At 43.6% G+C, this 27,283-nt stretch overlaps 1 protein-coding gene across 3 annotated transcripts; it reads left to right on the top strand.

The window, feature by feature from the left end:
* The first annotated feature begins 32 nt into the window (after positions 1–32).
* Positions 33–27,045, top strand: VPS37A (VPS37A subunit of ESCRT-I). 3 transcript variants are annotated; one of them, XM_031942476.1, is made up of 12 exons: positions 33–393; positions 6,225–6,299; positions 10,554–10,668; positions 11,625–11,722; positions 12,105–12,327; positions 12,767–12,837; positions 21,952–22,079; positions 22,158–22,216; positions 22,312–22,380; positions 25,212–25,355; positions 25,686–25,766; positions 26,729–27,045. In XM_031942476.1, the coding sequence occupies exons 1-11, from the start codon at positions 242–244 to the stop codon at positions 25,764–25,766; spliced, it is 1,215 nt and encodes a 404-aa protein (XP_031798336.1). In that variant the 5' UTR covers positions 33–241; the 3' UTR covers positions 26,729–27,045. The 3 variants fall into 3 exon arrangements, with proteins under 3 accessions (XP_031798336.1, XP_031798337.1, XP_031798338.1); XM_031942477.1 differs by lacking the exon at positions 33–393 and adding an exon at positions 6,503–6,556; XM_031942478.1 differs by lacking the exons at positions 33–393; positions 6,225–6,299 and adding an exon at positions 9,245–9,389.
* Positions 27,046–27,283: the final 238 nt, after the last annotated feature.

The raw sequence follows: 27,283 nt of genomic DNA, 5'->3' as shown, positions 1-27,283 counted from the left end.
ATCTTTCGGGCTGGCACGCACGAGGGCGGCGCAGGCGCAAGCGGCGCTTCTTCGCCGGAGCTACGGAGCACAGGCGCACAAAGTTGGGAGTGCTGCGGCGCAGGCGCGAAAGGCGGCCCCCTCCCTGACCGATCGAGGGGCCGGCGGGCCTCGAGCGAGCGAGCGAGCGAGCCCCGCGGCCTGACATGCCCCGGCGGCCCCGGCAGCCGCCCGCCCGAGCTCGCGGGGCCTCGGCCCAGGCATGAGCTGGCTCTTCCCGCTGAGCAAGAGCGGCGCGTCGCCCGCGGCCGGAGGCGGGGGCGCGGGGGGCGGCGGGGGCGGAGCGGGGGGCCTCACCAGCCTCCAGCAGCAAAAGCAGCGGCTCATCGAGTCCCTGCGCGCCGCGCACGCCAGGTGAGGCCCGGACCGCGCAGGGGGGGGGGCGCGGACCCCGTGTGAAGCCCGGAGCGAGGTTCGGGGAAGCCCCGGGGCTGGGGCAGGCCTGCGGGGGAGCGGGCGGCTCTCGGAGCCCCTTCCGCCCTTTTCTCTCCGCCCCTGCCGGGATCCCGGGCGCACTCGCTCCCGCGGGGCCCCCTGTGCACCGGGGCGGCCTTCCCTCGCGGAGGAGCGCCGAGTTCCTGGGAGGGGGGGAGCCGTGCCTCAGTCTCCACATATGTCAGGCGAGGTCGGGCTTCGGGGCGAGATCCCGGGGGAGCCAGAGAACCAGGGACTTCCGGTGTCTGCCTTAGTGTCCCCCTCTGAGAAATGGGAGGCTCCGGCTCCCTGTCCCGGGGCCTTTCGGCTCAGCCCCGGGCTTGCTCTCCAGGGTCTCCCTCTCCCTCCAGGGCCGGCCCCGGGTTGGCCACTAGGGGGTTCCCGAGCTTCTCACACCGGCGCTCTGGCTTGTGGAAGCGCCAGGGCTTCTTTCTGAATAAAGCAGCCCGGGAACGAGAGAGCCTCGCTTTCTTACACGTTGCTTCTGATACAACTCTCAGCTTCAAGCTGCTTTTTGGGTCAGTACAAAGAGCTGGGGTTTCATAGTGTCGTGAGCAAGGCTTGGAACACGGTCCCCACAGATATCTCTTAGGCCGCGTGAAAGCGGTGCTGTCGTTTCCGTGATTTGTAGGGAGGGAAGCGGGCCACACAGGCTCGGGCCTCCGGAGTCTCAGGTCCCACTCTCCGTCTCCGGTGAGGGAGGCGGCCAGCTTTCGTTGTAGGGGGGTCGGAGGTGCTCAGTGTCAAAGGCCACAGAAAGGAAGACTGGGCAGGCTGCCGGCGTGGGCCGGCTTTGGATCCTGCACCTTGGATTGCCCACCCCGATCCTCTCTGTGACCCCTCTATAAGATCTCCGCTTCATCTCTTGGATCCTCCCTACAGTTTGGTGCTTTGGATGGGAATGTGCCTTTTGGAAACCACCTCTCTGGTCATTTGGGGAGAAGTCTGGTCAAGTAAATAACCTGACTATGTAACCAGAACAAGATGTGGCTCTTAAGTCAAGCCTGCTTCCTTCCTTTGCTCTCTAGGGGAGAGATGGCTTCTTTTACTCAGACCAGCTCCTATGCCCAGGCCATTCCCAACTACCCATTTCTTGTACCCTGATGCTGGATCAGGCTTCCCTGGGCCTACCACACCCACAAGCTGTGGGCTCCTCCCTCCAGCCTGCTTCAGAAGAGCTTTTGAACTCCGTCTCCCCTCCCTGTGCCTCTGCATCCCCCTGTGTTTGTTCAACTGGCTTGCAACCTGACTGGTGCTCCAGCCTCTTCTCAGTGGGATGGTCTCTTGCCCCTATTAATCACTCACTATCCATGTGGGGTGATCTGGATGACACAGCTTTCCCACCTTCTTTACTTGCCTGACCCATTTCTCTTGTTCAGTTTCCTCACTGTATCCACATCCATGTCACACCCATGGGTGTGCCTCAGAGTTCTGGACCCTTTCTGCCTCCTCACTCACAGTGATCTCACCAGCTCCCACAGGTGATGCTGATGGCTGCCTCTTTCCGTCTCCTTAGCTTCAGTCCCCAAGCAACCTGTTGGACAGCTCCTACACTTGGCTTTCCAAGTCCAGCATGTCCAAAATTCTCTTTCCTCCCACACCTATCCCTTTCCTGAATTTCCCTGTTACTTTTTTTTAGAGCACCACATCCTTGCACATTAGTAGCCTTGGGTGGTGCCCTAGAGTCCTCATTCTTGTCCTTGCAGCCAATCCACCATTTCTGTCTTCACAGCATTTTAGCTTCTATCCTTTCTTTGTAGATACACATAGCCGCCACATCACTTGAGACACTCATCACTTTTTGTGTGGGCGACTACAGCTGCCATACTTTGATCCCCTTGTCTCCATTCTCTACAGAACCATAAAAAGATGTTCCTGAAGCCCAAGGCTGACCCTGTTGCCCCTTAATTAGTTTGCTCCAGTACAAAGTGGACTTCTCTGGCTTTGGAAGTTTTTCATATCTTGGCTTTTTCCTACCCTTGCAGTCTTCTTAGGGGTTACTCTCCTCAGTTGTTGGTGTCTGACCTTAGTGACCTTATTGTCTCTCACATGGAACCCTCCATGCATCTCTGAGGGTTTTCTCATAGACTGAGATATCTATGAGCCATATCTGTAATGCTCTCCCTTCTGCATTGTGGAATCTGATTTTCTTCAAAATTTGTCCTCCTTGTCTGATTTTTTTTTTCCCACTTGTCTTTCCTTCCAAAACAAACTTGAAATCATTTGACATATGTATATGTACACATGCGTATGTGCCTCCCTAATTAGAATATAATTTCCTTGAGGTTAGGGATGGTCTGTGGACCATATTTGGCACTTGATTTTTTTTTTTGGGGGGGGGGGAATGTATCAGCTGGCTGGGAAGGCAAAAGGAAAATCTTGGAAATGTTTTAAAGAGTAGTTACATCATTGAATACAGTCTCAGTCCTTTTTTTTTTTTTTTTTTTTTTCTGAAGCAGTTGGGGTTAAGTGACTTGCCTAGGGTCACATGACTAGGAAGTGTTAAGCGTCTTGAGGCCAGATTTGAACTTAGGTCCTCTTGACTTCAGGGCTGGTGCTCTATCCACTGTATCACCTGGCTGCTTTGAAATATACAGTCTTTTAGAGTGTCTTTTGCCTTTTGGTATGTTTGCTTAAAAAAAATTTTAAGTCTGGTGTAACATCTGCTTTATCAGTGCCTCCGGGATTTTCTGAGCTGCCATTGGAGGAGGCTGAGGAGGAGCCTGAAATTTTTCCTTCTCCACCCCAAAGTTTTTTTTTTTTTAATCTTATTGGCAATAGGTATCCATATGAAATGATTGAGCAGTGGGGTGACAGGATCAGAACATTTTGGCTGCTGAGAGATTGGCAAGTAGAATGATGTGACACTAAAGAGGAGGAAGGTTGAGGGAGGGAACTGGCATTTGTTAAGCACTGAGTATATATGTCAGATGCTGGGAGTGCAAATGTAAGAAAACATAGAGCCTGTGCTCTAGGACCTCAGCATAGAGCCTGACTTCAAGGACTCTCAACAGGGAAGGCAAAGCAAGACAAGTGTTGAACCAGGATTGTACTGTAACTTGAGGAAGGGGGGCTTTTCCTAAGGATACTGTAAAAGTGGAAACAAGATGTGGCAGCAGATTTAGGTAGTGGGCAAGTGGGTTATAGAGGATGGTATAGAGCAGGGGTCCTCAAACTTTTTAAATAGGGGCCCAGTTCACTGTCCCTCAGATTGTTGGAGGACTGGACTATAGTAAAAACCAAAACTTTGTTTTGTGGGCCTTTAAATAAAGAAAATTTATAGCCCTGGGTGAGGGGGATAAACGTCCTCAGTTGCCAAATCTGGCCCACTGGCCATAGTTTGAGGACCCCTGGTATAGAGTTTGTCACCCTGAGTGCCTGGGACTCTGGTATTCCCTTGACAGGAAGTAGAGTTCACAGTAAGGGAGAGTAAGGCACTCTGGTGTAATCATGTAGAGTGGGAGACACCTATCTTGTCCAGAAGGTGGTTGGCCATGGAGAATTGGAGCACAAAGGAGTCTAGAGGCTTTGCAGCTCTGTGTCATTAATAAGCTGTGGGAGGGATGAGATTTTAGAGAGAGAATGGAGGGGAAGTTGGTTTTAAATACTATATTACTTAATGTAAGTGGTTGGAGATAAGTGGTTTTATATGGTTGAATTACATCTGTTTAGAAATTAATCTTCCCTGTACTCCTCCTCTCCTGCTATACTAACACCTAGGAAACTGAGGAAAGTAAAATGATCCCTACTTGAAGACTCTTATACCAGAACTCAGAAACAGCAAAGTAAATAGAATGTTGTTGGTTAGTTGTCATCAGGGATGTAATGCTGTGACTTACAAGGTGAATTGAATTTAAGTGAGGGAGGGCTACACAAGATCACCTGTCTCAATTTTTTTTCCTGAGCCACCTGAGTCCTGTGCCAGAGTGTAGGATGATCAGAGATGGTCCTGGATGCTGTGGGAGACTGGCTTTTTAAGCTAAAGTCTTTAAAACTGGTCTCCATACCCATTCAGTGATTTGGCCTACATAGCTATTGAAGCTTAGGATGGCTCTTTCTCAGTTAAAAAAAAAAAAAAAAATCTAAGTAAATCTGGGAGGGGAAGACTCAGTTTCTGACCAAAACAGAAATGTTTGCTATTTACATTCACTCTGAGTCATTCAGGACTCAAACAGTGAACACTTGGGGTGGCTGGGATCTATTATTGGCCAGTCTATGAGAGTCTGACTGGTTTTGGTTTAAGGCTTGGTCTTTAAGAAGGAAGTCTAGTCAGTAAACCTCAGAATATTTTGGGAGAGTTCAACCATCACAAAAAAAAAAAAGTGTTTTTAGAGCAACTGCAGATAAAGATACTTATGTGGACGGGAGGAGGAAAGATGAAAAGAACAAGTTTCCCAACTGACCAATTCCAGTTGGGTCCTCAGCAGGGCAGTTCTACTCAGAGATTGTTGGGTTGTTTGTCTTTTGTTTTTGAAGAAGACCATGACATCAGGGAGGTAATGCTGTGACGTGTAAGTGAATTGAATTTAAATAAGGGAGTAAGGGATGACTGCAAGGTTACCTGCCTCACTTTACCTCCAGTAACTAAATATAGATAAGGTCTCCCAAATAGAAACTAATAGTTGTTGTAAAAACCACCTGGGTTCCCTATTTACAGATTGACATTTTTTAATCTCTGCCCTCTGCATCAGAGCAGTCCCATCTCTTGCCCCATAGTGATTATGCCAGATTTCTCCCTTCAAGGTTTTCTTGTCATACCTTTCCTTTCCCATCTTCTCAAAGGTTTTTGACCCATACCCTTGAGAAAATAGAGTTCCTTTGCCTTGTGTCCTCGGCTGATGTTCTGGCCTTCCCTCTGCTCTTCTCTAGCTGGATGCCTAGACAGTTCACATTCCTTCAATCTCCTCCCAGATTTGGGAGAATAAGTTTCAAAGTGTTCAGGGGAGAGTAGGCAGGATCCTCTGAACTAAAATTATTATCAGAAAATCAGTTACAAAGGGATGGGATATGATCAAGACAGACTGAAAAACCAGAAGAATGCCTTCCCTGAGGAAGGAAGAAAGTGAATGATCAGAAGAGACCATTGCGGCTGCCCAGTAAACGTCCCAACCACATGAGATCTTTAAGAGAAGGTAGAAGCAAGAACTGGTAGCCAATGAATATATGGCAGTGCTAAAAAGAGAACCACAACATCAGAATGACCTGGGGGAGATACCAAGCAGTTCAGGAATGGTTAGTTGTGGGGAAAAGAGAGAATAGGAGAAGGGTCTGCTTGGTTGGAGGACACACACACACACACACACACCCTTTTTTTTCCCCTCCTACCAAAAAAGAGGGAGAGGATAGAGTATGCAAACCCTAGGCTTCTCAGCTTAATTTTAATTTCTGAGGAAATTTGGAACATATTGTTAAAAGTGAAATAGGTTGTAAATATCTAAGAGAGGGTGTCTTAGCTTTATTGAGAAGATCCTGTCCTGTAGCTCCAATTTCCTTTTTTTTTTTTCCCCTCATAGATGAGGTTATAGTTAAAAAGTGGTTAAAGAAGGAGAATAGCTTGGATACTAGACTTATTTTTTTCCTAGACATTAGCCAAGGGTTGGTCTTTCATCTGAATCTTGTGACTAACCTAGGGAGCTGGATGATAATAAAATTACGTTGGTTTCAGAATTGGTTGATGGCAAGCTATTGGGATTTTGTTCCTTTCTAATACTGGTTTTGTTTTTTTTTTTACTTTTTATTTACTTCAACAGCATAGCTGAAATACAGAAAGATGTGGAGTACAGATTACCATTCACAGTAAACAACCTTACGATTAACATTAATATGTAAGTAATCTGCTATATTTTCCATTTTATTTTTCTTGCAATGCTGTTTTCCCCTTAATTGTTGATTTCTGCTAATACTCAGTTTTTCTTATGGGACTTTTGATGACATTTATAGGTCACAAAGTGTTTTACATATTGTGAACTTATTTGAACAATAGCAGCCTTGTGAGGTAGGTACTATGGGTATTATCCCCATTTTGCAGATGAGGAAATGGAGGCTCTGGAGAGGAAGTTACTTGTCCATGGTCACATACCTGGTAAGTGGGATTTCAGCTCTTCAACAAGGCCATCAAGCATGCCCTCCCTCACTATCTGCTTTCCTTCTCTCCTCACCCTCTCATGGTCTGTCCTCTGCCTTTGTCATTTCTGTGCCTCTGCTCTCTGGAGTCACTGCTGATTTCATTGTGAGACCTAGTGCTTTCTTCTCTATGCTCATTCTCTTTGACCTTTGTGCAGCCTTGGACATTGCTAAGCAGCCTCTTCTCCTTGATGGTCTTCTGTAGGCTTTTGGGTTCTCTTACTTCTCTGTAGCTGGATATTTATTTAGGACATTCCTGTTCGTTTTGGCTAACCCTAGGTTTCTATTCTGAGTCTTGGTGAGCTCATCAGCTCTCATGGATTTAATAACCATCTCTGCTCATTGTCAAATCTACCTATCAGCATGTCCAATTGCTTTCAGGCATTCTCAGACATCTAAAACTCAACATGTCCAAAACAAAATTTGATGTCTTTCTCTCTAACAACCTCTTTCCCCATCCCACCCTTTCAAACCACCTTCCCTATTATTGTTCAAGGCTGTACTATCCTTCCAGTCCCTTGGACACTCAACCTAGGAATCATGTTGGATTCTTCATTTCTCTCACCTCCCAGATCCAAGCTGTTACCAAGGCCCTTCTAGTCTACCTTTTCAGCATTTCTTGGCATATATCCCCTTCTCTACTCTGACACTGTTACCCTTGGTACAGGCCCTTATCACCTCATATCTGGATTGTTGCAGTGGCTGGGGTGGAATAGAGGAGAGGGGGCATCACTGCCTGCCTCAGGAATTTTCCCATTCCAGTCCATCATCCTCTATTCAGCCACCAAAGTGACTTTCATAAAACATATGTCTGATCACGTTGCCCCCTTACTCATTAAACTGCCTGTTATTTCCAGGGTCAAATAAAAAATTCCCTATTTGGTATTCAGAGCCCATTACCACCTAATCACCTTCTTCTAATCCAGTCTCCTTAACTTTTACTCCTCAACTTTTCCATCTAATGACACAGATATCCTGGCTGTTGGAACAAGATCTTCCATCTCTCACCTCTGGGCATTCTCTTTGGCTGCACCTACTCTCCCTCTTCCTATTCTGACTACTGACCTCCCAGACTTCCTTTAAGTCCCTATTGAAATCCAGCTTACTTCCCCATTCCCTCTTAATGACAGTGCCTTCTTTCTATTAATTATTTCCTATTTATTCTGCATATAGTTTGTTTGCTTGTTATATCCCCTATTAGACTGTTGCCTCTTTCTGTTTCTCCAGCATTTAGCACAGTATTTGGCACATAATAAGTGCTTAATGAGTGTTTATTGACTGACGAATTTGAATTCAAGTTTTTCTGACTTCAAGAGAGGCTCTCTGAGAAGAAGTGGTCAGACAGGCAGAAGGAGAGTGTGGTCAACAGTGTCAGATGGAATAGATGGGTTGAGAGGGATAAGGATTGAACTCCAATGTGGGGACAAAGCAACTGTAAGTGTGGTCATTTAGTAGCCAAATAATTGGGGATAAAAGAAAGATTCTGTTTATAAGATACTGAGTCAGAGGTATGTGCAAGTCATGCAGATGGGAATAACCATCAGAAAGCTGGAAATTGTGTGGCCTTTTGCTCGGGATGGCTTTGGGACTGGAGTTGACTGTTGGTCACAAAGGGGAGGAAAGAGGCTTGAGCCTTGGGGGACAGTCTCACACTGGAAGGAGGGCCAAGAAGAATCAGGATAGTTAGATTAAAAGGAGCAGGCAACAATCATTTGTTAAGTACTTATTATGTGGCTGGCACAGTGCTAAGCCCTAAGGGTACATATATAAGCAAAATGAAAGACAATCCCTGTTCTCAAGGAGCTTATATTCTAATAAGGAAAGACAATACCACAAAAGCCACTTAGAGGATACCTGAATGGGGACATGATGGCACAGGGCATAGTCAAAAACTGAGATAAGAAGAGGGAATAAAGTATGATCAGCCTGGATCCATCCCTAGGAAGGAAGTCCTGGAAGGAACTTAGCCTGGCAGGGGCATGTTCCTCAGTAAAAAAAAAAAAAAAAAAAAAAAAAAAAGTGGGGGGGGGGGATAGAAATAGGGTGAGAGGTAGAAGAAAGCCTTGTCGTGAAGCTAAGTGGCAGGAGGAGGAGCCTAGAGGAAAGGTGGGTCAAGCAGTGTCTAACCATTCCAACAAGTTAGTGAGGGTAAGATTTGAGAATCGTCTGGATATAAGGTAGGGAATGTAGTCAGCTCAAAAGGTGGGAGAAGGGAAGATTGTAGAGCAAAACTCATCATAAATCTAGCCAACTACAAAGAAAAAATGGTATAGGAAACGGCACTGGGGAATGAATCACTGACTGTATTGCCAAGTATTGGAAGTATTGGAAGGGAGAGTTGGTGTGGGCTGGGGGCAGGAGATGTGGCAGACAATTCTTAGAGATACCCTTTTTCTAAACAATTTTTTTTTTCAGTCAACAAAAGTCTGCTTCCCTTTCTACTTCCCTTCATTTCCTCTCCCACATTGAGAAGGCAAGAAAAGCAAAACCTCTGTTAGAGACACGCATGTATAGCTGAGCAACACAAATTCCCTCATTGGCTGTGTCAAAAAATAAATCTTTTCCTAATTTGTACTCCTTAGGAGATGGATATTTTCTTTCATCCTCAGACTTTTGGAGTGGTGGCCAGTTGTATTGTCTTTTTCAGAATATCCACTAGAAGTATAGGAGAAATGAGAGGTGTGGTCAATGGGATTTCCATCTCCCCAGTATATGGATATGTGTCCTGAGAAAGCCAGAGGTCATCAAGTGCAGCCCTCATTCTACAGCTGACGTGGCTGTCTTCATTTTTTGTATGTGTCCTTATTTCTAAAGGTTATTAGACTAGCTACCCTATGGTATGTGGGGAACAGCAGTGAAAGTAAAAGCTGGTCATCTTGAGACAGACATGACTTTTTTTTTTGTTTTGTTTTGTTTTTTTTAATACTTGCTGGAAAATCCTTCCAACAACCTCCAAGAGCATTAGGAGCCATTGCATATTTGGGCCTTGCTGCATAGTATTGAGTGACTGGGCCTGCACCTCACCAGTATTTTATTACGTGCCTAGAGCACAGAGAGGCAAGCACTAGAGGACCAAGAAAGCTGATTGAGGCCAGGGCCCTTAGCCATTGCCTGGGGAGGTAGCCTAGGGACCTCCTGTCAGAATTGTGTTTGTAAATGCATACAAGAAGTTCTCATGGTTTCCAAGGAAATGGCAATTAGAGATACAAGCATCAAATTTAAAGGGGGGTGGGGGGAGAGAGTCTTAGACCCTGGGCTTAAGGACACCTCCCCCCCCCCCCCATCCTACAGTGGACCACCAGGTCAGCATTTGCTGTTAAATCAGATGGGGTTGACTGTTGGACATATTTGAAGGCAGTAAAACCACACATTCCTTAAATTTAGTAATAAGTTTTATAGTCATCAAATAAATAAATGTACACAACACGGAGCAAAACCCTACTCCAAACCCATAGCTTTTTCACAAGGGAAAAGTAAAACAAGACAAGAATCTGAGGTCTGCCTTGCCCTCTCCTCCACTTCTGTATCTGCAAAGAAAAGTTCACTAGAGCTTCTTGGGCCCAGGCTCTCTTTCCCTTCTGTTCTTTGTCAAAGATCAAAGGTTTGACGATAGGATCAATTTGGCCAAACTTTGACCTTTTTCCGTTTTGTTTTTTTTTTTGATACATTGAAACATTAGTAAAATGCCTTGGCAAACGGCAGACCTCTTGGGTCTGGACAGTCTAGCACTGCCATGGAAATGTGTGACCTTGAGCAAGCCGCTGACCTCTGGGGGCCTCGGTTTCCTCATCAGGGAAATCAGTGGAACTGGCTGAGCTCTCTGGGCTCCAGTTGCACCCTTGAACCTGACTCCTGGCATGGCAATCCTGACCCTGAATTTTCATTGCCTACCTCTAGGAGGACTGTGTGTTGAATGTAGGACTTACCATGTCTTTTTCTTCTGTTCACCCCCCTAGCTTCCTTCCTCCTCAGTTTCCTCAGGAAAAACCAGTGATCAGTGTTTACCCTCCAATACGACATCATTTAATGGACAAACATGGAGTGTACGTTACCTGTCCATTAGTAAACAATGTAGGTATACAGTATTGGTTAATCCAAATAAATAGGGAAGTCCTGCTAAGTAGTAATTGACCTGAAATATGTTTGAAATGTTGCATTTGTGTTTTGGAAGGCTTCTGTTGGGTATTATCTCTGCTCTGATACAGTAACATTCAGATAGGGCTCATGTGCAGTGGCTTGCTTTCTTTCAACAGTTCAATAGTGGCAGATGATTCTCTCCTGCACCTCTGGGTCTGAGAGACTGGAGGGACTGGAATCAGGTGGTCCCTAATTATAATTTTTCATGTACCTTCCTGCACAGCTAACTTAAGGAGCTGTGCCTTGAGTATAGCTACCTTTAAAGTTAACTCCTGAACCTTGGAGTCACTGGAAATATAGTTGAATAATTCTTTTTGAGCTCTGTGATGCATTCCCACTCAATTTTCAATGGCATATCTGACTCCCAACCAATTGGCTGGCAGACCCACTTTAAAACACAATCTGTGAGTTGTGGCCTGCCTACTTCTGGTCCGCAGCACTGGCCACTTTGGACCCCACAACTTGTATGTATATCTAGAGGAATCAGAGTACAAGTATGGGTTTGCATTTTGGGGCCTGTCATTTGCTTTCGTACCTCCTTGGGCCGTGGAGGTGACCCTGCATTCTTAAAGATCAGGCCATGAAGGAACAGGCCTACAAGCCTAAATGTATGAATGGTCATAGAGGTCTGTCATACAGGGATCTGACTGGCAAGACTGCAGAGTGGGGGGGTTGGGGAGTTGTCAAGTTTTTGACCATCACAGTCTGGAAAACTCAGTATTAGAGAGTTATGTTTTTTGTCATAGTAGAAACCCCTGCCCTAAAGAAATGGGGATTCTTAGATCTTAAGGTACTTCAGGTATTTGGTTGGCTGAACTCTGGTAAGCCCTGCTTGATTTTTCAAAAAGATTTTATGAATACCCTAAAATATTGTTACACTCGGTTTTCAGTTTACCATGCACTCAGACCTTGGAAAAATTGTTCAGAGTCTCTTGGATGAGTTTTGGAAGAATCCTCCAGTTTTGGCTCCCAGTTCACCATTTGCATAGTAAGTACAAAAAAAAGTATTGTCTCTAACAATTTCGGGGTTTTGGTAGACTTATGCTTTTTGAAAATCCAGCTTATCTCAATAGCTCATCACTTCCCAAATTATGAGAACTTTTTTATCTTCTGAGAATCATTTTTAAGTGTGTAATCCAATTTTTATTTAGAATATCATGTTATCAAGAAATTTAGTCATTTCATATTTCTGAGACAAAAATTATGTGGTAATTTGTAATTGTTTAAATGGATTTGTTTACTTTAACTAAAATGTCTCTTGAGAGCCTGCCCTGGTTTTTTGATCCCATTATGCTGGTGTCTAATTTTCAGGAATGGTCTGGTTGATTTCTTCCTAAATTCTAACCTACTTGTGTCTTGCTTCCCTTCAGCCTATATGGTGGCCCAGCAGGAATGCCTCCTTATGCTGCTCAGGGTTTTCCATTTCTTCCCTCATATTCTCCACAAGAAGCAAACAGACCCATGGCTTCTGTCCCAGTTCCTGACACAGTTTCTCCAGCCTCAAGTTATTCTACACCCAAACCTGCTGCTCCCTCCTATAGTTTCCTCTCCAGTCTGCCATTGCCTGTTCCCACCATAGATGCCCCGTTGCTGGTAGGTATCTTTGTCTGACTCTTTCATCCACTGGGGACAAAAAGAATTCCCAAACTTTTCCCTTGACAATGTGTTGGCCCCAAGATGTTCTCAGACTGGCAGTTGCTGTCCTGATGGCAAAAGCTACTCAGAATGTCAGGAAGAGGGTCGCACTTGCATATCAGGCTCCGGGGTTCCATATCCTGGAGTGGGGCCCCACTGCTTCAGAATCTGGGTTGAGGGATGGCATGGACTAAGATCAATTCCACCAAAAAAAGGTCTGTCTGAAAAGGCTCGCACCCTTTTGGTCACACTTGTCCTGTGGGGTTCAGTCAGAATTGGTGTTACAGCTTTGAATACGTGGTCAGGATGAGGATAAGGAAATGGAGTGGAGAGGATTCACAGGGGCTTCAGCCTTTCTACGCCAGCTTGTCTTTAACTACATTGTAATCTTCTTCAGACAGGCCAAAACGGATGTGGTTACAAGATGCCCGATATCCCTGACACGTTTCCAGAACTCTCAGAGCTCAGGTAAATTCTTGGACATCTCATTAGTCATCATGCCGTATATTAATACAAAACAAATTTGTCATGAGTGAGGCAGGACTATGACCTGATAGACACGACTTTACAGCAGCATGTAGCCATTTACACACTTATAGTGCTAGCTCTGGGGCCTAGTATATACAAGTATATATAAATTAAACATGGGCAATTGTAGAGAATCAGTAGCCACTGGAGAAATCAAGAAAGGTGTCTTATAGGAACTGGGCCTGGCTTTGGAAGAAACTAGAAAGCATGTGGAGTGTCATGGATATAAAAAGCAGCGAGCCCTGGTTTGGCCATACCAAGAATATGTGAAGGGGGGTCATGTATGGTCCCACCAGAACACAGAAATGGGGCCAGGGTCACGTGAAGGGCATTAAATGCTGCATACAGGCGGACTAGCCACATTCAAGAGTTTGGAGTTCACTGTGCCCGGGAGTGACCTGGTGGGGTCCTTGCTGAAGGTCTGTCACTTTGGAAGCTGTACTGAGGGTGGGGGGAGGGAAGAAACCATTGCAGTTGTCCAGATGAAGAGTGATGAGAAGTGTTTAGAGAGATGGTTGGGGTGAAACTAAAAATGATGGGCTGTAGCACCCAAATGAACATACAGAGTAAGGAATAATGAGAAGTTAAGGAGGACACTGATGTTTCAAGCCTGGGTAACTGGGAAGATGGTTCACTGATCAGAAATAGGAAATTCTGGAAGAAAGTAGAATGGTTTAGGAGGGTCGGGAGGAGACAATTCTTTCTCGGTTATGTTAAATTTGATATATTTATGAATTGGCATATGAGTAGAATAAGTATTTAATGTTGGACTGGCACAGTACATTAATTGCAGGAGTTACATATTTAAAAGACAGTGCAATCCTTGCCTTCAAGTAGTTTGCATCCTATTAGGGGAAGACAACAGAAACTGGACTGGTGGTCAGGGGAGTTATGGTGAGCAATATTGAGTGGACCCAGGGAGGAATTGATTACCAGGTATTTTCCAGGAATGATAGATTTCTATTCCCAGAAATAGATTTTGAGGGAAACTTACTGTGTGATGGCAGGGCACAGAGACAACAGGGGATCCCACCTTGGACATTGTCCAAAACATCCAAAGCCATTTGGTGATGGTGATCTGGGAGTAGCTGTGGACAGAAGTGATTCAGTTTGCAGCTGAGAGAAAATACAGAAGGGAGAAGTAAAGAGTGTCCAACATCTTGGATTAGAATCATAAGGAGAGGGTAGGAGGAAGGGGGAGATGATCAGGAGGAATCTGATGAGAGAATGAAGTGAAGACTAAGGACTGAGATTGGGCAAAAGAACATTTGTAGCCAAAAAAATCAAAGTTTAGTGCTGAGGCTCATTTTGAGGTAGTGCTGGATTGTGCCATGTTTTTTCAAATCTTTTCCTTCTGTCCAGTTCTAGTCCTCCTACTCTTTGCCCAGTTCCTGAACCAAACATGTGTTTCCTGACTTCTTGACTGGCTATTTAAACAGATAGCTTAATCTATATAATAGGTTGTTTTTTTTTTTTTTTTTAATAAAGTTTTCCTCGGATGGATTGTTAGGCCCATCTTTTTTGCATGATCATGACTTTTATCAAGAAGGCCCTGGAATGTTTTTGGTCTTGAATGCACATCATCATAAAATGAATGAATGTTCTGAAATGTTTACTTTGTGGGGAAAAAGAAAAGATTCCCTTAATCTGTTTGCAGTTGATTATTTTATAAATTACAGTATTTATGAGTTAATTTCTTTCATCTATAAAGCTCAATTTCTGTCTTTCATTTTGGTGGTAACATCCCTATAAGTTGGATAAGAATAAAAAAAAATTTGTCTCTAAGGCACAAGGAAGTTGTTGCTGAAGAAGTTAGCTTATTATCTGAAAGAGATTATTAGTCTGTTACTTGGTCATTCCTCATGATTTGACTTGGAAAGGCTCTTGCTTAGGCTGTTTTTATCTTTCTTCTTGAATCATTACATGGCTTATAACTTCTAAAGGTCAACAAGTAGAAAGTTGTAAAGAATTAGTTTTTTATTTTTATAGTAGAAATGTGGACATTAAATGGAATCCATTTAAAAGATTGAGTTGAATTTTTAAAAGGACACATCTCCAATTTTCACTATTAATCCACAATAATTCATTGAATATCTTTGCGTCAGGCATTATTGATTGCTAGGCTTTCAAAGATACCTGAAGCAGTACCTGTAAGTCAATGCCTATATCCTTTTGGAGTACCCCTGCTTAACGGTGTGCCAATCTTGTGTATGCTCTGGGGTATTACAGTCTGCCAAGGGAGACGCATAGCATGTGCATGTATACGCATGTACGTGTATGGAACATGTAAAAAGTCCTCTGCATTGGGAGCATTAACCAGTGGTTGGCAGAACATCCAGTGAACATTAAGTGCCTGTGACATGCCAGGTGCTAGGCTAAGCACTGGGGGGGGGGGGGGGGGGGGGGGGGGGATATGATTAATAAGAAGACAGTCTCTGCAGTTTTTCTTGGTTCTGTTCACTTTACTCTGCATCAACTCATTTAAGTCTTTAGAGGGTTTTCTGAAACCATTCCCTTGGTCATTTCTCATAGCACAAAAATATTCTATCACACTCGTATGCTACAACTTGTTCAGCTGTTTTCCAATTGATGGGCATCCTCTCAATTTCCAGTTCTTTGCCACTACAAAAGAGCTGCTATAAATATTTTTGTACATATAGGTCCTTTTCCTTTTCCTTTGATTTCTTTGGGGTACAGACTTAGTAAACTATCAAAGTAGTGTACTTGGGGGTACAGACTGGGTCAAAGGCTATGCAGTTTTTATGTCATAGTTTCAAATTGTTCTTCAGAATGTTTTTTAATGTACCTATTTTTCCTCATCCCCTCTAGCCTTTGTCATTTTCCTTTTTTGTCAATCTGATAGGTATAAGGTACCTCACAGTGGTTTTAATTTGCTTTTCTTATTAGTGATTTAGAACATTTTTTCATGAGTATTGATAGCTTGGATTTTTCTCTGAAAATTACCTCATATTATACCTCAATTATTCATATCCTCAGACCAGTGGTTCTCAAAGTATGGTCTAGAGAATGACAACAAAAGACACAGAAAAGAGAGATGGAGTAGCCTTTGAGCAATAGCAAAGATACCCCCACCCCCACCCCCCACCCCCAGTTCTGTTGAACCATACAGTGTAGAAAGGAGAGTGAGGTATGAGCTTCCCAAGAAACTTCTTAGGGCGACACAACATAGATACCGGGTACAAAATAAATAAAGACTGATTTTTTACTTTGGAGAATTAATAGGTATGAAGACCAGGTTTCATGTAGGAGGTTATGATCTCACCGATAGCCTCGAAGGGAATTGGGAGGTTTAAAAGGAGGAAAGAAATGCTAAGGGGATCATTCTGGTCTGGGGGACAGAAGATTATAGCCATATATAGGGATCTCAGGCCATCTAACCAAATTCCCCAAGTTTATAGGTGAAGAAACTGGATCCCAGGAAGGTTAAGTGATTTGTTTTCTTGTTCCTCCGACTTGTTTTTAATGTGACTTTTTATATGGTCTTATGGTGTAATTTGTTAGTTTAGTATGAATTAGCAGAAATCAGGTATAGACCAAGTCAGAATGCTTTTCAGTGTCTGTGTACTAAATGCTGTATGTTGGGTCCAAAGAAAGGCTGGATTCGTCCCTGTCTTTAAGGAGCTCTGATGTAATAGGAAAGATCTCTATAGGGATAAATTGGGTATTACACAAGAGGGAAGGCCCTCTTGTATTAAGGGGCCCCAGAAAGGAAAGCACTTGCAGAAGCTGCAGCTTTCTCTGAGATTTGAAGAGAAGATAGAGGTAAACAGTAGAGGATCAGTCAGAGCCGAGGACAGATCCTCTTGTGTGAGGAGCAGCAAGTCACTCGATCATAGCATTCATGGATATCCATGAAAACTGTGAAGGCAGGCCTTTAAAAACCAAACAGGGTTTTCTTTTTGATCCTAGAGGTAACTAGAAGCTGCTGGCATTTGGACTGAAGGGTGATACAAGCAGACTTGGCAGCTGGGAGAGTGCCATTTGGGGGGAAGGAGGAGAGAATTCTGAGGCAGGAAAGCCAAGCAGACAGCAACTGCCATAGCTAGGCATCCTATGCTGGGGGGGAAGGGACCTAGCAGGTGGCTTTCTGGCTTTCACCTTCCTCAAGGGTTGGGGTCTTTGGGTTTATTGAACACTGCTTCTATATTTGTTAATTGCTGTGTAGTATCTAATCTGTTCTGTAGTGACCTTTTTTTTTTTTAAGCAATCCTGTAGAACTTGGATATAATTACAGCTTTGAAATACGGCTTGAAATGTAGTCCTGCTGGGCCCCCTTCCTTTCCACTTTTTTAAATTATTTACTTTAAGATTGTGAATTGTTCCTACAGCTGAATTTTATTACTATTTTCCCTCTCTTTAAATTAATCCTTTGGTAGTTTGATATAGCACTGAATATGGGAGTTAATTTAGCGTTGTCATTTTTATTATTGGCTTGGACAAGTTAAGAGATTATGCTATTTACAATTATCTTTATATAAATTTGTATGTAGAGTCCTGTTTGTGTTTGTCAGGGATTCCTTTCTATTTTATGTAATGTCATTACTTTGCATGTAATTTTTTTCTTCTACCTGCTTAGTTTTGTTGGTAAACTATAAAATTTTTATATAATTTTTAGATTTTTACATACCTCAACTTTGTGGAAATTATTGTTCTACAGGAAAAAAAGTTATAATTGGTTGGCCTTTCCTGTGCTTAATTTTATTTCTCAGTTTATTTTTCTTACTACTGTTAATAATAGTTGATGTTTTATATAGCACTTAGTATGTGCCAGGCACTGTGCAATTAATTATCTCATTTGATTCTAACAAGTACTCCTTAAGGTAAATGCTATCATATTCTCATTTTACAGATGAGAAAACTGAGTCTTGTAGCTGATTTGTCCAAGGTCGTACAACTAGTAACTATCTGACGGCAAATTGGAATTTGGGTCTTTGTGACTCCAGATCCAGTGTCATATCCAGTGTTCCAATATTGCTGTAGCCAGCATAACTACCACTCTATCAAATAATAATGGGGAAAGGACATTGGGACATTACCCTAGAAAAGCCTCAAGTTTATCAGCCAGTTAGTAATACACATAATATTGGCTTGGGTTTTAGACAGATACTATTTACTCTATTAAGGAAAAATCATTTCCTAGTGTATAGTTTTAATGTTTGTTTACAGTGTTTACAGAAATAAGTTTTGTTTTTCATCAGAAGCCTTTTCTGTATTTCTTAATAAGTGTTATTTTATTGTTGATAATTTGGCTAATTTTGAGCCATTATTCCTGGTATAAAATCCATCCTAGTAGTTTTCTTTTTGGTCTCACTATTATTTAGGAAATAAGACCACCACAAAAGGAATTTGTTAGTATTATTTTCTGAGTTTTGCAAACAGCTTATTTAATAATAGAATTAATTTTCCTTTGGTTTGCTATAATTTGCCAGTAAACCCATCTGTTGGGGAGCAGGGGGAGGGTTCTCTGATAGTTAATTTATGACTTCTTCAATTTCTTTTCCTCTAATTGGGTTAAATTTTTTTTTATTCTTCTGATTTGGCTAGTTTATAACTTTTTCTCCCTCTCTCTTTCCCTATCCACCACACGCTAGAGAAGGCCACTCTTTGATGCAGATTTATATACATACTTCTGTTTTTATAATTTCTTTCTCTGGAGTTGGATAGCATCTTCCTTACTAGGTCTTTTATACTTGATTTGAGTGTAGTGCTCAGAAAAACTTATATTGCTGTTACTGTATACAACATTCCCATGATCCTGCTCACTTTATTTTTCAGTATTTTACATAAGTCCATGTTAATAAAATTAATCGGCTCATTTTGTTTTTTTCTCCCCTCACTTAATAGTGTTTTATTTTTTCCAATTCATGTAAAGATAGTTTTCACCATTCACTTTTTGAATTCCAAATTTTTTTTTCCCTCCAAGACAGCAAGCAGTATGATATGGATTATACATGTACAATAATTCCACATTCAACTCATTTCTTACAGAGCAGTAGTATTCTATCTTGATCATATATCACAGCTTGTTTAGCCATTCCCCAGTCAATGGGAATCTCAACTTCCAATTTTTTGCCACCACAAAGAGATGCTATAAATATTTTAGAATCTGTAATTTTTTTTTTCCCCTTTCTTCCTGATCACCTTGGGAATTTCTGGGTGAAAGGATATAGTCAGTTTTATAACTCTCTGGGAGTGATTCCAGATTGCTCTCCAAAATGGTTGGATTAAAGTTTCACCAATAGTGTATTAATGACCCAATTTTTCTGCCTCCCCTTGAACATTTGTTTTCCTCATTTTTTATTTTAGCCAGTATAATAGATGTGAAAAGATATCTCAAAGTTGTTTTTTGTATTTCTCTGATCAGTAATGATGTAGAGTTTTTTAGCTATCATTTTGATTAATTCATTGAAAAACTATCTGTTCATATTCTTTGGCCATATTTATTTGAGATGAGATCTCTTCATCAGAGAGAGTCTTGAAAAATTTTCCCAATTTTTCTGCTTTTCTGATCTTGGCCACATTGATTTTATTTGTACAAAAACATTTTCATGTAATTAGATCTCGTACTGCTCTTGTTTATTCATAAATTCTCCTGTTCATAAGTCTGATAATGTAAAATGTTCTATGTTCTCTTATATATTCTCCCCTCTATCCACCCCCCCAAAAAAAAAAATCTGTGTATAAATTTTTTTTTTTTTTAAGTTTTTAATTTTGTGACTTACAGAATTTTTATTTTGGTTTTCTGGTTGGCTTTTTGTTTCTGTAATTGCTCTCTGCTGAATATAAATTTTCTTGAATTGTAGTCAGTAAAAAAGGATGCATTTAATTTTGCTTTTCTGTATTTGTGAGGCTCTTATACCCTAAGAGAGAACCTATTTCTATAAAAGTACCATGCACAGCTGAGAAATAAGTAATTCTTTTCTGTTCTCAATTAAATGTCAGAGATCTGATAGGTACCTTTTCTAAAGTTCTTTTCAGGCCCTAAACTATTTCTTGTTTGTTTCCTTTTTTTGGTTAGATTTTGCTCTTTTTGTTTAATTTTCCTTTTTTAAATTCTTAGAGGCTATGCAATTTAGTACTTATATTTCTATTAATTTATGACCTACATGGTACCTTCTCATATCCAACGATGAACATTCTCATATCTAGTCTTACCCTCCGTATGCCGGTGATTCCAAGTTCCTGTAGATTAGCATCCATTGCCCTACCACCTGATTCCTTATTCCCATCCCCTCAAGGTCTTAGTCAAACACAACTTAGCCCTTTCACTGGGCCCTTTGGAGTACTTGTTCTGTAGACAACAAACTTAACTGGAACCTAAATTTTTTTTCTCTACTATTCCTTCCATCCTATAACTTTTACTGAAATCTAACTCGCGCCTCCTCTCCCTCCACCTCCTAATTACTTCCTGACACCTTGTCCCCCTCTCTTCTATTCATTGTTGAAGTGAGGAGTTGAAATGTTCCTTGTTGCCCTTCCTTACTTCCAAGTTCCCCTGTCTCCATCCCTCAGTAAGCTCTCCCCTACCCTCTTGGAGATTCATGCTCTCAGAATCCTGAGAGCTGTCCTTTCTTCTTGTGAAGACTTGACTCAAGTACTAACGACTTAGGTGGCTCCCAGAGTTTTCTTCACTCTACCTCAGCCCCACATAGACAGCCGTCCCTTTGGCTTTTCTGCTTCCACAAAGGCACCACTTTCATGTTTAGGAATTCAGAAATCCTCTTATGTGACTGATCTCTTGGCCTTTTGCCTCTTCTCTGCCTTTGTTTAATATAACACTTTTTTCACCTACATTGTCAGGCCTCTCCCTCGCACTAGCCACTCTCTCCCCCATTTTGACTCCTTGATGAATCAGTGGTACTCCACCGTCCATTCCCTGTCCCCAGCCAGCTCTCTGCCTTGGATGCTCCCCACCACTTGTCGCCTTCACTTCTACCCTGTGCTGGCTGAGTGAAGGTGGAGAAAGTGTGTGACTGTTCTGACTGGTACACTAGCAACAGGTGTTAGGCAACCTCCCTGGGCCCCCACTGGTGCTGGGCAGTACTATCAGCCCTCTCTTCTCTACTCACTGTTTCAGGCTCCAGTGTCCAACTTTCTTTTGTCTCTCCTCCAGGGGTAGATAAGTGATGCGGCAATAGACTGTTGGGCCTGGGGTGAGGAAAACTCTTTCATGAGTTTCAATCCAGCTTCACACACTTAGTGGTTGTGGGATCCTGGGCAAATCATGTAATCCTGTTTGCCTCAGTTTCCTCATCTGTAAAATAAGCTGGAGAAGAAAATGGCAGACTACTCTAGCACCTTTGCCAAGGAAACCCCAAATGAAATCATGACTGAACAACTACAGCATCAAATCTCCCATGGCTCCCTTCCCCCCGGTCTTAGGTGAAAACATGTAATGGGACTTCTTTTGGGCATATTGAGTCTGAGCTGGCTGTAGGACTTCAGTAGGCTTTTGGTGATGTGGGGCTAGAGTTTAGGAGAGGCTGGAGCCGACTGTGGCCATCTAAAAATTAGCTACATAGAGACAGGTGGAATCCATGGTACCTGATAAGAACATAGTAAAAGAGAAAGCAGCTTCAGGCAGAGCCTTGGGGAAGCCCTGTAGTTGATGAGCAAAAAGAGATAGAAGAAGAAGTGGCAGGGAGCAATGCCTTGAGGACCCACAGATGATAATGTGAAGGGACAAATATGGTATGCAGCACCCTGAGTCTGCAGAAGGGAGAACAAAAGAGAATTAAGGAAAGATGATTAAATTTGTCACCTGGAAAGAACAAAATGAGAGAGAGAGAGGAGTACCTAGAACTTTGGGGGAGAGAAATAAGAGGTGGATAAGATTGGGGAGGAACAGTCCAAGAGAGCAATGGCATGAAAATTCAGAGAGCAGGGGAGAGAGTGGGAGATGAGAGCAGACCTCAGAATGATCTGAGAGACAGGAACCACTGCCCTAGGCAGCTGCTAGGAGAGGAGAGGAGAAGGGAAGGAAGGGGAGGCTGATTCACTTACCCAGTGTTGGTTTTCCCTATGTGCTCCCAGCCTGTCGCAGTTAACAGATATGAATGAACACGAAGAAGCATTCCTAGAGCAGTTTTCAACTCTGCCCCAGCTGAAACAGGTCATTACTGACAAGGACGACTTGGTAAAGAGCATCGAAGACCTTGCCCGTAAGTCTGGCCTTTACCAGCACTCAGCTTCCCAAGAAGTGCGTTTAATACTGGCTAAACTTTGGGTTAATTTTGCAGGAAAAAATCTTCTTTTAGAGCCCAGCCTGGAAGCCAAAAGGCAGACAGTCCTAGAGAAGGTCAGTGCATTGATATATTTTTTTTTTTTTTCATGAAGAAAGAAATGAGGAGAGGACCAGAAAAAGCTCAACACACTTTTTTTGCTCTTCCTTAGTATGAACTGCTCACTCAGATGAAATCGGGTTTTGAAAAGAAGATGCAGAGGCAGCACGAGCTTAGCGAGGTATGACTATCTCTTGATATTTTTATGTAACTTTTTGGTTAAATTAGCTAACTTCAGGACCTTTGGTCCCATTATGGCCTTCCTTATCAACAGAAAGGATTTCTTTAGCCTGGGACTATGACAGCCCCACTGTGTTTCTTAGGAGGCAGAGTTTCAGTGGGCCTTTGCTGGGGGTCTGCCTGACTTGTTGGCTGGCTACAAGGCTTGTTGCAGCAGCTCCATGATGTGGAACAGCCTGATACCAAGGTCTTCAGTATTGAAACTGCCAACGGGAGCCCTGAACTGTAGTGAGCAAAAGGCCGCTGTGAGGTGCTGGCTTTAGATTTGGGAGGGACCCGAGAGAGCAAAGGTGCCCTGCTTCTTCTGGAGAAAGTAGACCCATTCTGTCCCAACAAGCCTCAGCAATCCCTTAGCTCAAAAGCTATCTTCTGTATGGGGCCTTTTGCCTCCTCCCACCAGCCTGTAATGCCTTCCTACCAGGTTAGCTTCTATCCGCATTGTGTGCTTGGATTTGGCCATATACGTGTCCCATCCCATTGTAAGGTTCACTTGAGTCTTTTATTGATTTGCTTGAACACTTGTGCTCTGTTTGGATTTGGGGATGCTTTTTGTTCTCCTCTTGCCTGCCTGATGGGACCTTGTTAGCCATTGTCCAAACTCGCATAGTGTGAGCATTCACCAAGTCTGTGTCCCAGTCCCTCTTCCGGTATCTGCTTCCCTTGGTGATCTGGCCGGACTTCTGGGGTCCACATAGATGTGCATATGGGTGCCACCCAGACATCCTTTAGGAATCCAGAACAGTCTGTCATCCTTCCCTGCAAACAGCTCTTTGGCACTTCTGTTCTTGGCTCTGCCTTTCCTCTCCCCCCCATCCCCCCACCCCAGTGGCCTGCACTTGCCTCCCCCCCCACCACAGAGAATGAGCTGCTGAGCCGTGCCTCCAGGCTGCCCTCCTTTGGCCCAGCACATCTGGCTGCTGATCATCAGAGGTCCTCTCAGTCTCCAGAATGTGATACAAGCCTTCCAGTCTGGCCTGGAGAGTCCTCCCTTCTCACATCCTGTTTGCCCCCGTGGCATTGCCATCTTCAGAGGCTATCTTGGGGCTCTCTTCTCCTTGTGGACCCCCACTCGAGGAAGCACAGAGGGAATTTGATGAGATCCCTGTGGCCTCTTCAGCCTCCTGTTTTTTTTTTTTTTTTTTCAATGAATTATCCTTTTTATTATTTCCATTTTACTAATGAGGAGAGTCATTATCATCAATGTCCAAGACAACATTTGAATTCAGGACCTCTGACTTGAGACCTAGCATTCTTTTCATTGAACAATGCTTTCTTATCTTATATAAGCATGTTATTCTTCCACAAAAAGTCCACCCTAATTCCCACTTATTTTTCTATAGGAACTATAGCCTCCTGTTTTATAGATGAGGAGGGATAGGCCTGTCCTCTGTTCTCATCAATATTCGAGGCAGTGAATGGGTTCTGGGATATGGGGCCTTGTTAGAACTAGAATGGCTTTTTGGTGCCAAAAGTTTATACAGCTGAATGAAGGAGGGTTGTATTGCAGCTGGGCCTTCTCTATGTAGGCCTTTAGAAAGCTCCTTCAGGAGGGTAGCTACAGACAAAACAACGGGCCTGTGTTGTAGAGGGAGTGCTAAGGGTGATTAGGGAGCCATCTACGAAATGACTGAGGGGCTTCTATGTTTCTCTCATCTCGTGTCTCGTGAGAGGGCAGGAGGCTCGTCTCTTACTCTGACTCTAGCAGTCTTGGGAGGAAGAGCAAGTTCTGAGGTCCGCAGTAAGGCTCTGCAAGTCGTTGGAAAGGAGTGGGTCCGTAGCCCGTGGGCTGTGCTGCATCCTTCCTTCTCTTCCAGTCCCCCAACTTGAAGGCCGTGCCCAGCTTCCCCCAGGTCCTTTGGACCCCCACTTCATACTTGGTTTTTCACTGAGGGGAGGTGGGTGCTGAATTCAGTAGAAGTAGCTTTTAGAAGTTTATTCCCTCTTCTAGATTATTTTATGTCCTAACTTTTAATAGTCTTCTACTGTATGCACATTTCCCCAGCAGATGATGGACAGCTCCTATTGACTGGTATCCCCTATATTAGCCCCCAAACCTCTGTATTAGGTGCTAAATGATGATGAGTGAGCAGTGAGGGAAGACTGAGCATAGCAAAGGCATGGAGGCAAGAGAGGACTCCTGCCCATGGTCTGGTCTGGATGGAGTGGATGCTGTCTGGAGGGAAGTGAATTCAGAAAACTGGGTTAGAACTAACAAGTGCCAGGGCAAGGAAGTCTGGGCTTTGTGGGGCTAAAGTTCCTGGGATGCAGGGAACGACCTGGTGGGAGACAGACTGCAGAAAGGTCACTCTTAGAGCAGGCGGGATGGGAGTAAGAGGCTGTAGAAGTTAGGGGATCCGCTTGGGAAACATCTGGGTGACCACTGAGGTGGAGACAGGAATGGTGATATGGGTCAGGACAGGAGGGCAGCATGACCTGGGCAAGGAAAGGCCAGAGCTTTTTCTGTGCCTGTACAATGTAAGGATGGATTTCTTGGCACACACACAACTCACTTTGGCAGGTCTGATTATCTGCTCATATCTGTGTGTCTGCAGTTCTCATGCAATCAATGCTGCACTGTATTCTTGGTACCCACAAAGTGAGACACGACTTCTGTTGCATTCCTCTTTGAGGAAACATCCCGGTCGTATTGCCAGTGGTCGCTGCAACCCCTGAGGGCCGCGTGATTCCCACCCTGCTGCCTCGTAGAGAGCGGGCAGTCCTTTTGCAGCCTCTCACAGCCCGGGCCTGAGGCCCCACGCTCTTCTCTTTCAGAGCTGCAGTGCCAGCGCCCTCCAGGCCAGGCTGAAGGTGGCTGCCCACGAGGCCGAGGAGGAGTCTGACACGCTTGCCGAGGATTTCCTGGAGGGCAAGATGGAAATAGATGATTTCCTCAGCAGCTTCATGGAAAAGAGAACTGTACGTCCTAGGGCGGCGCCGACCATCCTCTAAGGGCAACCGTCCTTGTTGGGCAGATACCCGGGGTCTAAGTGTGGCGAGACTGGGGATTAGGAGAGAAGCCCGGTCCCTCCTCGGCACCCCACCCCCACCTCCTCCCGACTATGAAGCTCAGAAGGGTTTGTGTGTCATGCGAGTTGAAGGAGGAGGGGTGACCATCCCACACAGGGCTTGGGGCCCATTCGGAGCTTCTCCAGCTTCAGGGAGGGAGGGCTGTGGTCTTGGGAGGCTTTGAGATGTCAGGATTTGGGATAGCAGAGACATCGGTGGCCCGCTCCATGTTCCCTCTAGATTTGCCATTGTCGCAGAGCCAAAGAGGAGAAGCTTCAGCAGGCAATAGCAACACACACCCAATTCCACGCTCCCCTCTAGGTAAGCATTTCTTCCTGTAGCCAACGTCCCACTGCTGGCTGTGTCCCAGACTCTGCTGTGCTGCCCTGTCAGGGTACCGGGCAGTGACAGGGAGAGTAGGAAGAGGCCATTTACTGGGGGCAGGGGGGCGCTTTTTCAGAGGCCTTGGACAACGGCAAGTGCCCTCTCTCTTTGTTCTCACACTTGGATGAAGAAAACTACCCCTGGCCAAGCTCAAGACACTCCCCGCACCCATATCCACCCACACTTCCCCTGGCTTCTGCCTCCACTACAGCAGTCCCAGGCCCACCTTGTCCTCCTCATCATGACTGCTGGGATACAGGCCAAACCCTTCTTCCTGTTCCGAGTTACTTTTTTCATTCCTCACTTTCCGATGCTGGCAGGGCTTTACTAGTGGCTGGATACATGCTCCTTGTGGTCAAATATTCATTATCCACGTCTGGACTATAACTTTTTTCTTTTCTAATAGTGTTTTATTTTCCCAAATTACATGTAAAGATCGTTTTCAATATTTATTTTTGTAAAACTTTTGTGTTCTAAATTTTTCTCCCTTCTTCCCTTACCTCCTCCCTCCCCAAGGCAGCACACAATCTGATATAGGTTAAATATGTTCAATCCTTTTGAACATATTTCCATTTTTGTCATGATTCCAAATGTCCACAACATTTGTCATGCTGTATAAGAAAAATTAGACCAAAAGAGGAAAAACAAACAAAAAGGTGAAAGCACTGTGCTTTGATCCACAGTCAGTCTCCATAGTTCTCTCTTTGGATGCGATTGGCACTTTCCATCTCTGGGATACTTCTTATGGCCTACAGGCTTAGAACGTTGTTGAGTGGACATTCAGCGAGTGCTTGTGAGGTGATGGAGAAGGATCTTTACAAGAGTGAGCTTAATTGCCTTTTGTCTCATTGTCTGAGGTTTCATTTCAAGTAAATTTTAGGGCTTTTTTCTCTCTGCAGATTTTCCTGAACACGTGAACTGCCAAGAGAAGAATGAACAGTCCCAATTAAGCACATTTTAATAGATGTGATTTGCAACAGGCATTTCATCCTAATGGTTGTATTGTGTAGTAGAGATTAACTGTATCCATTGCGTAGAGCTGGGCCTGATTCTGTACAAATTAGGATGCCTTTTATTATCTTTGTTTGAGAAATCCTTCTGCACTCTTTGCACTAAAAAAAAAATTCTTTGTATTTATTGTTGATAAAGTCTTTTACCATATTTAAGTTTCTGCTGCTATCCCTGATTATTAGAAATTAAATACCTATGCATGTAATTTTGGATAAATTCAAGTATTTTATAAATTCATATTCTTTTAAATTCATATTTTTAACTGAAATGGATTGGTTTATTTATATAAAAATTTTTTTTGGGGGGGGGTTCTGTTTTTCTCCTGTAATCTTTAAAAAAAAAAAAAAAAAAAAAAGAAAAGAAAAGAAAGGGGGGGGAATAAAAGGAAAGAAAGTTGCTACTTGAGGTAGTGGTCATTAAAAAATCACATCCTTTTGTTCCTG

The sequence above is a fragment of the Sarcophilus harrisii genome, chromosome 6 (assembly GCF_902635505.1).
Source record: "Sarcophilus harrisii chromosome 6, mSarHar1.11, whole genome shotgun sequence".
Classification (NCBI taxonomy): Eukaryota; Metazoa; Chordata; class Mammalia; order Dasyuromorphia; family Dasyuridae; genus Sarcophilus; species Sarcophilus harrisii.
Note: the sequence above shows the minus strand (reverse complement) of the source record. Positions and strands in the feature narration are given on the sequence as shown.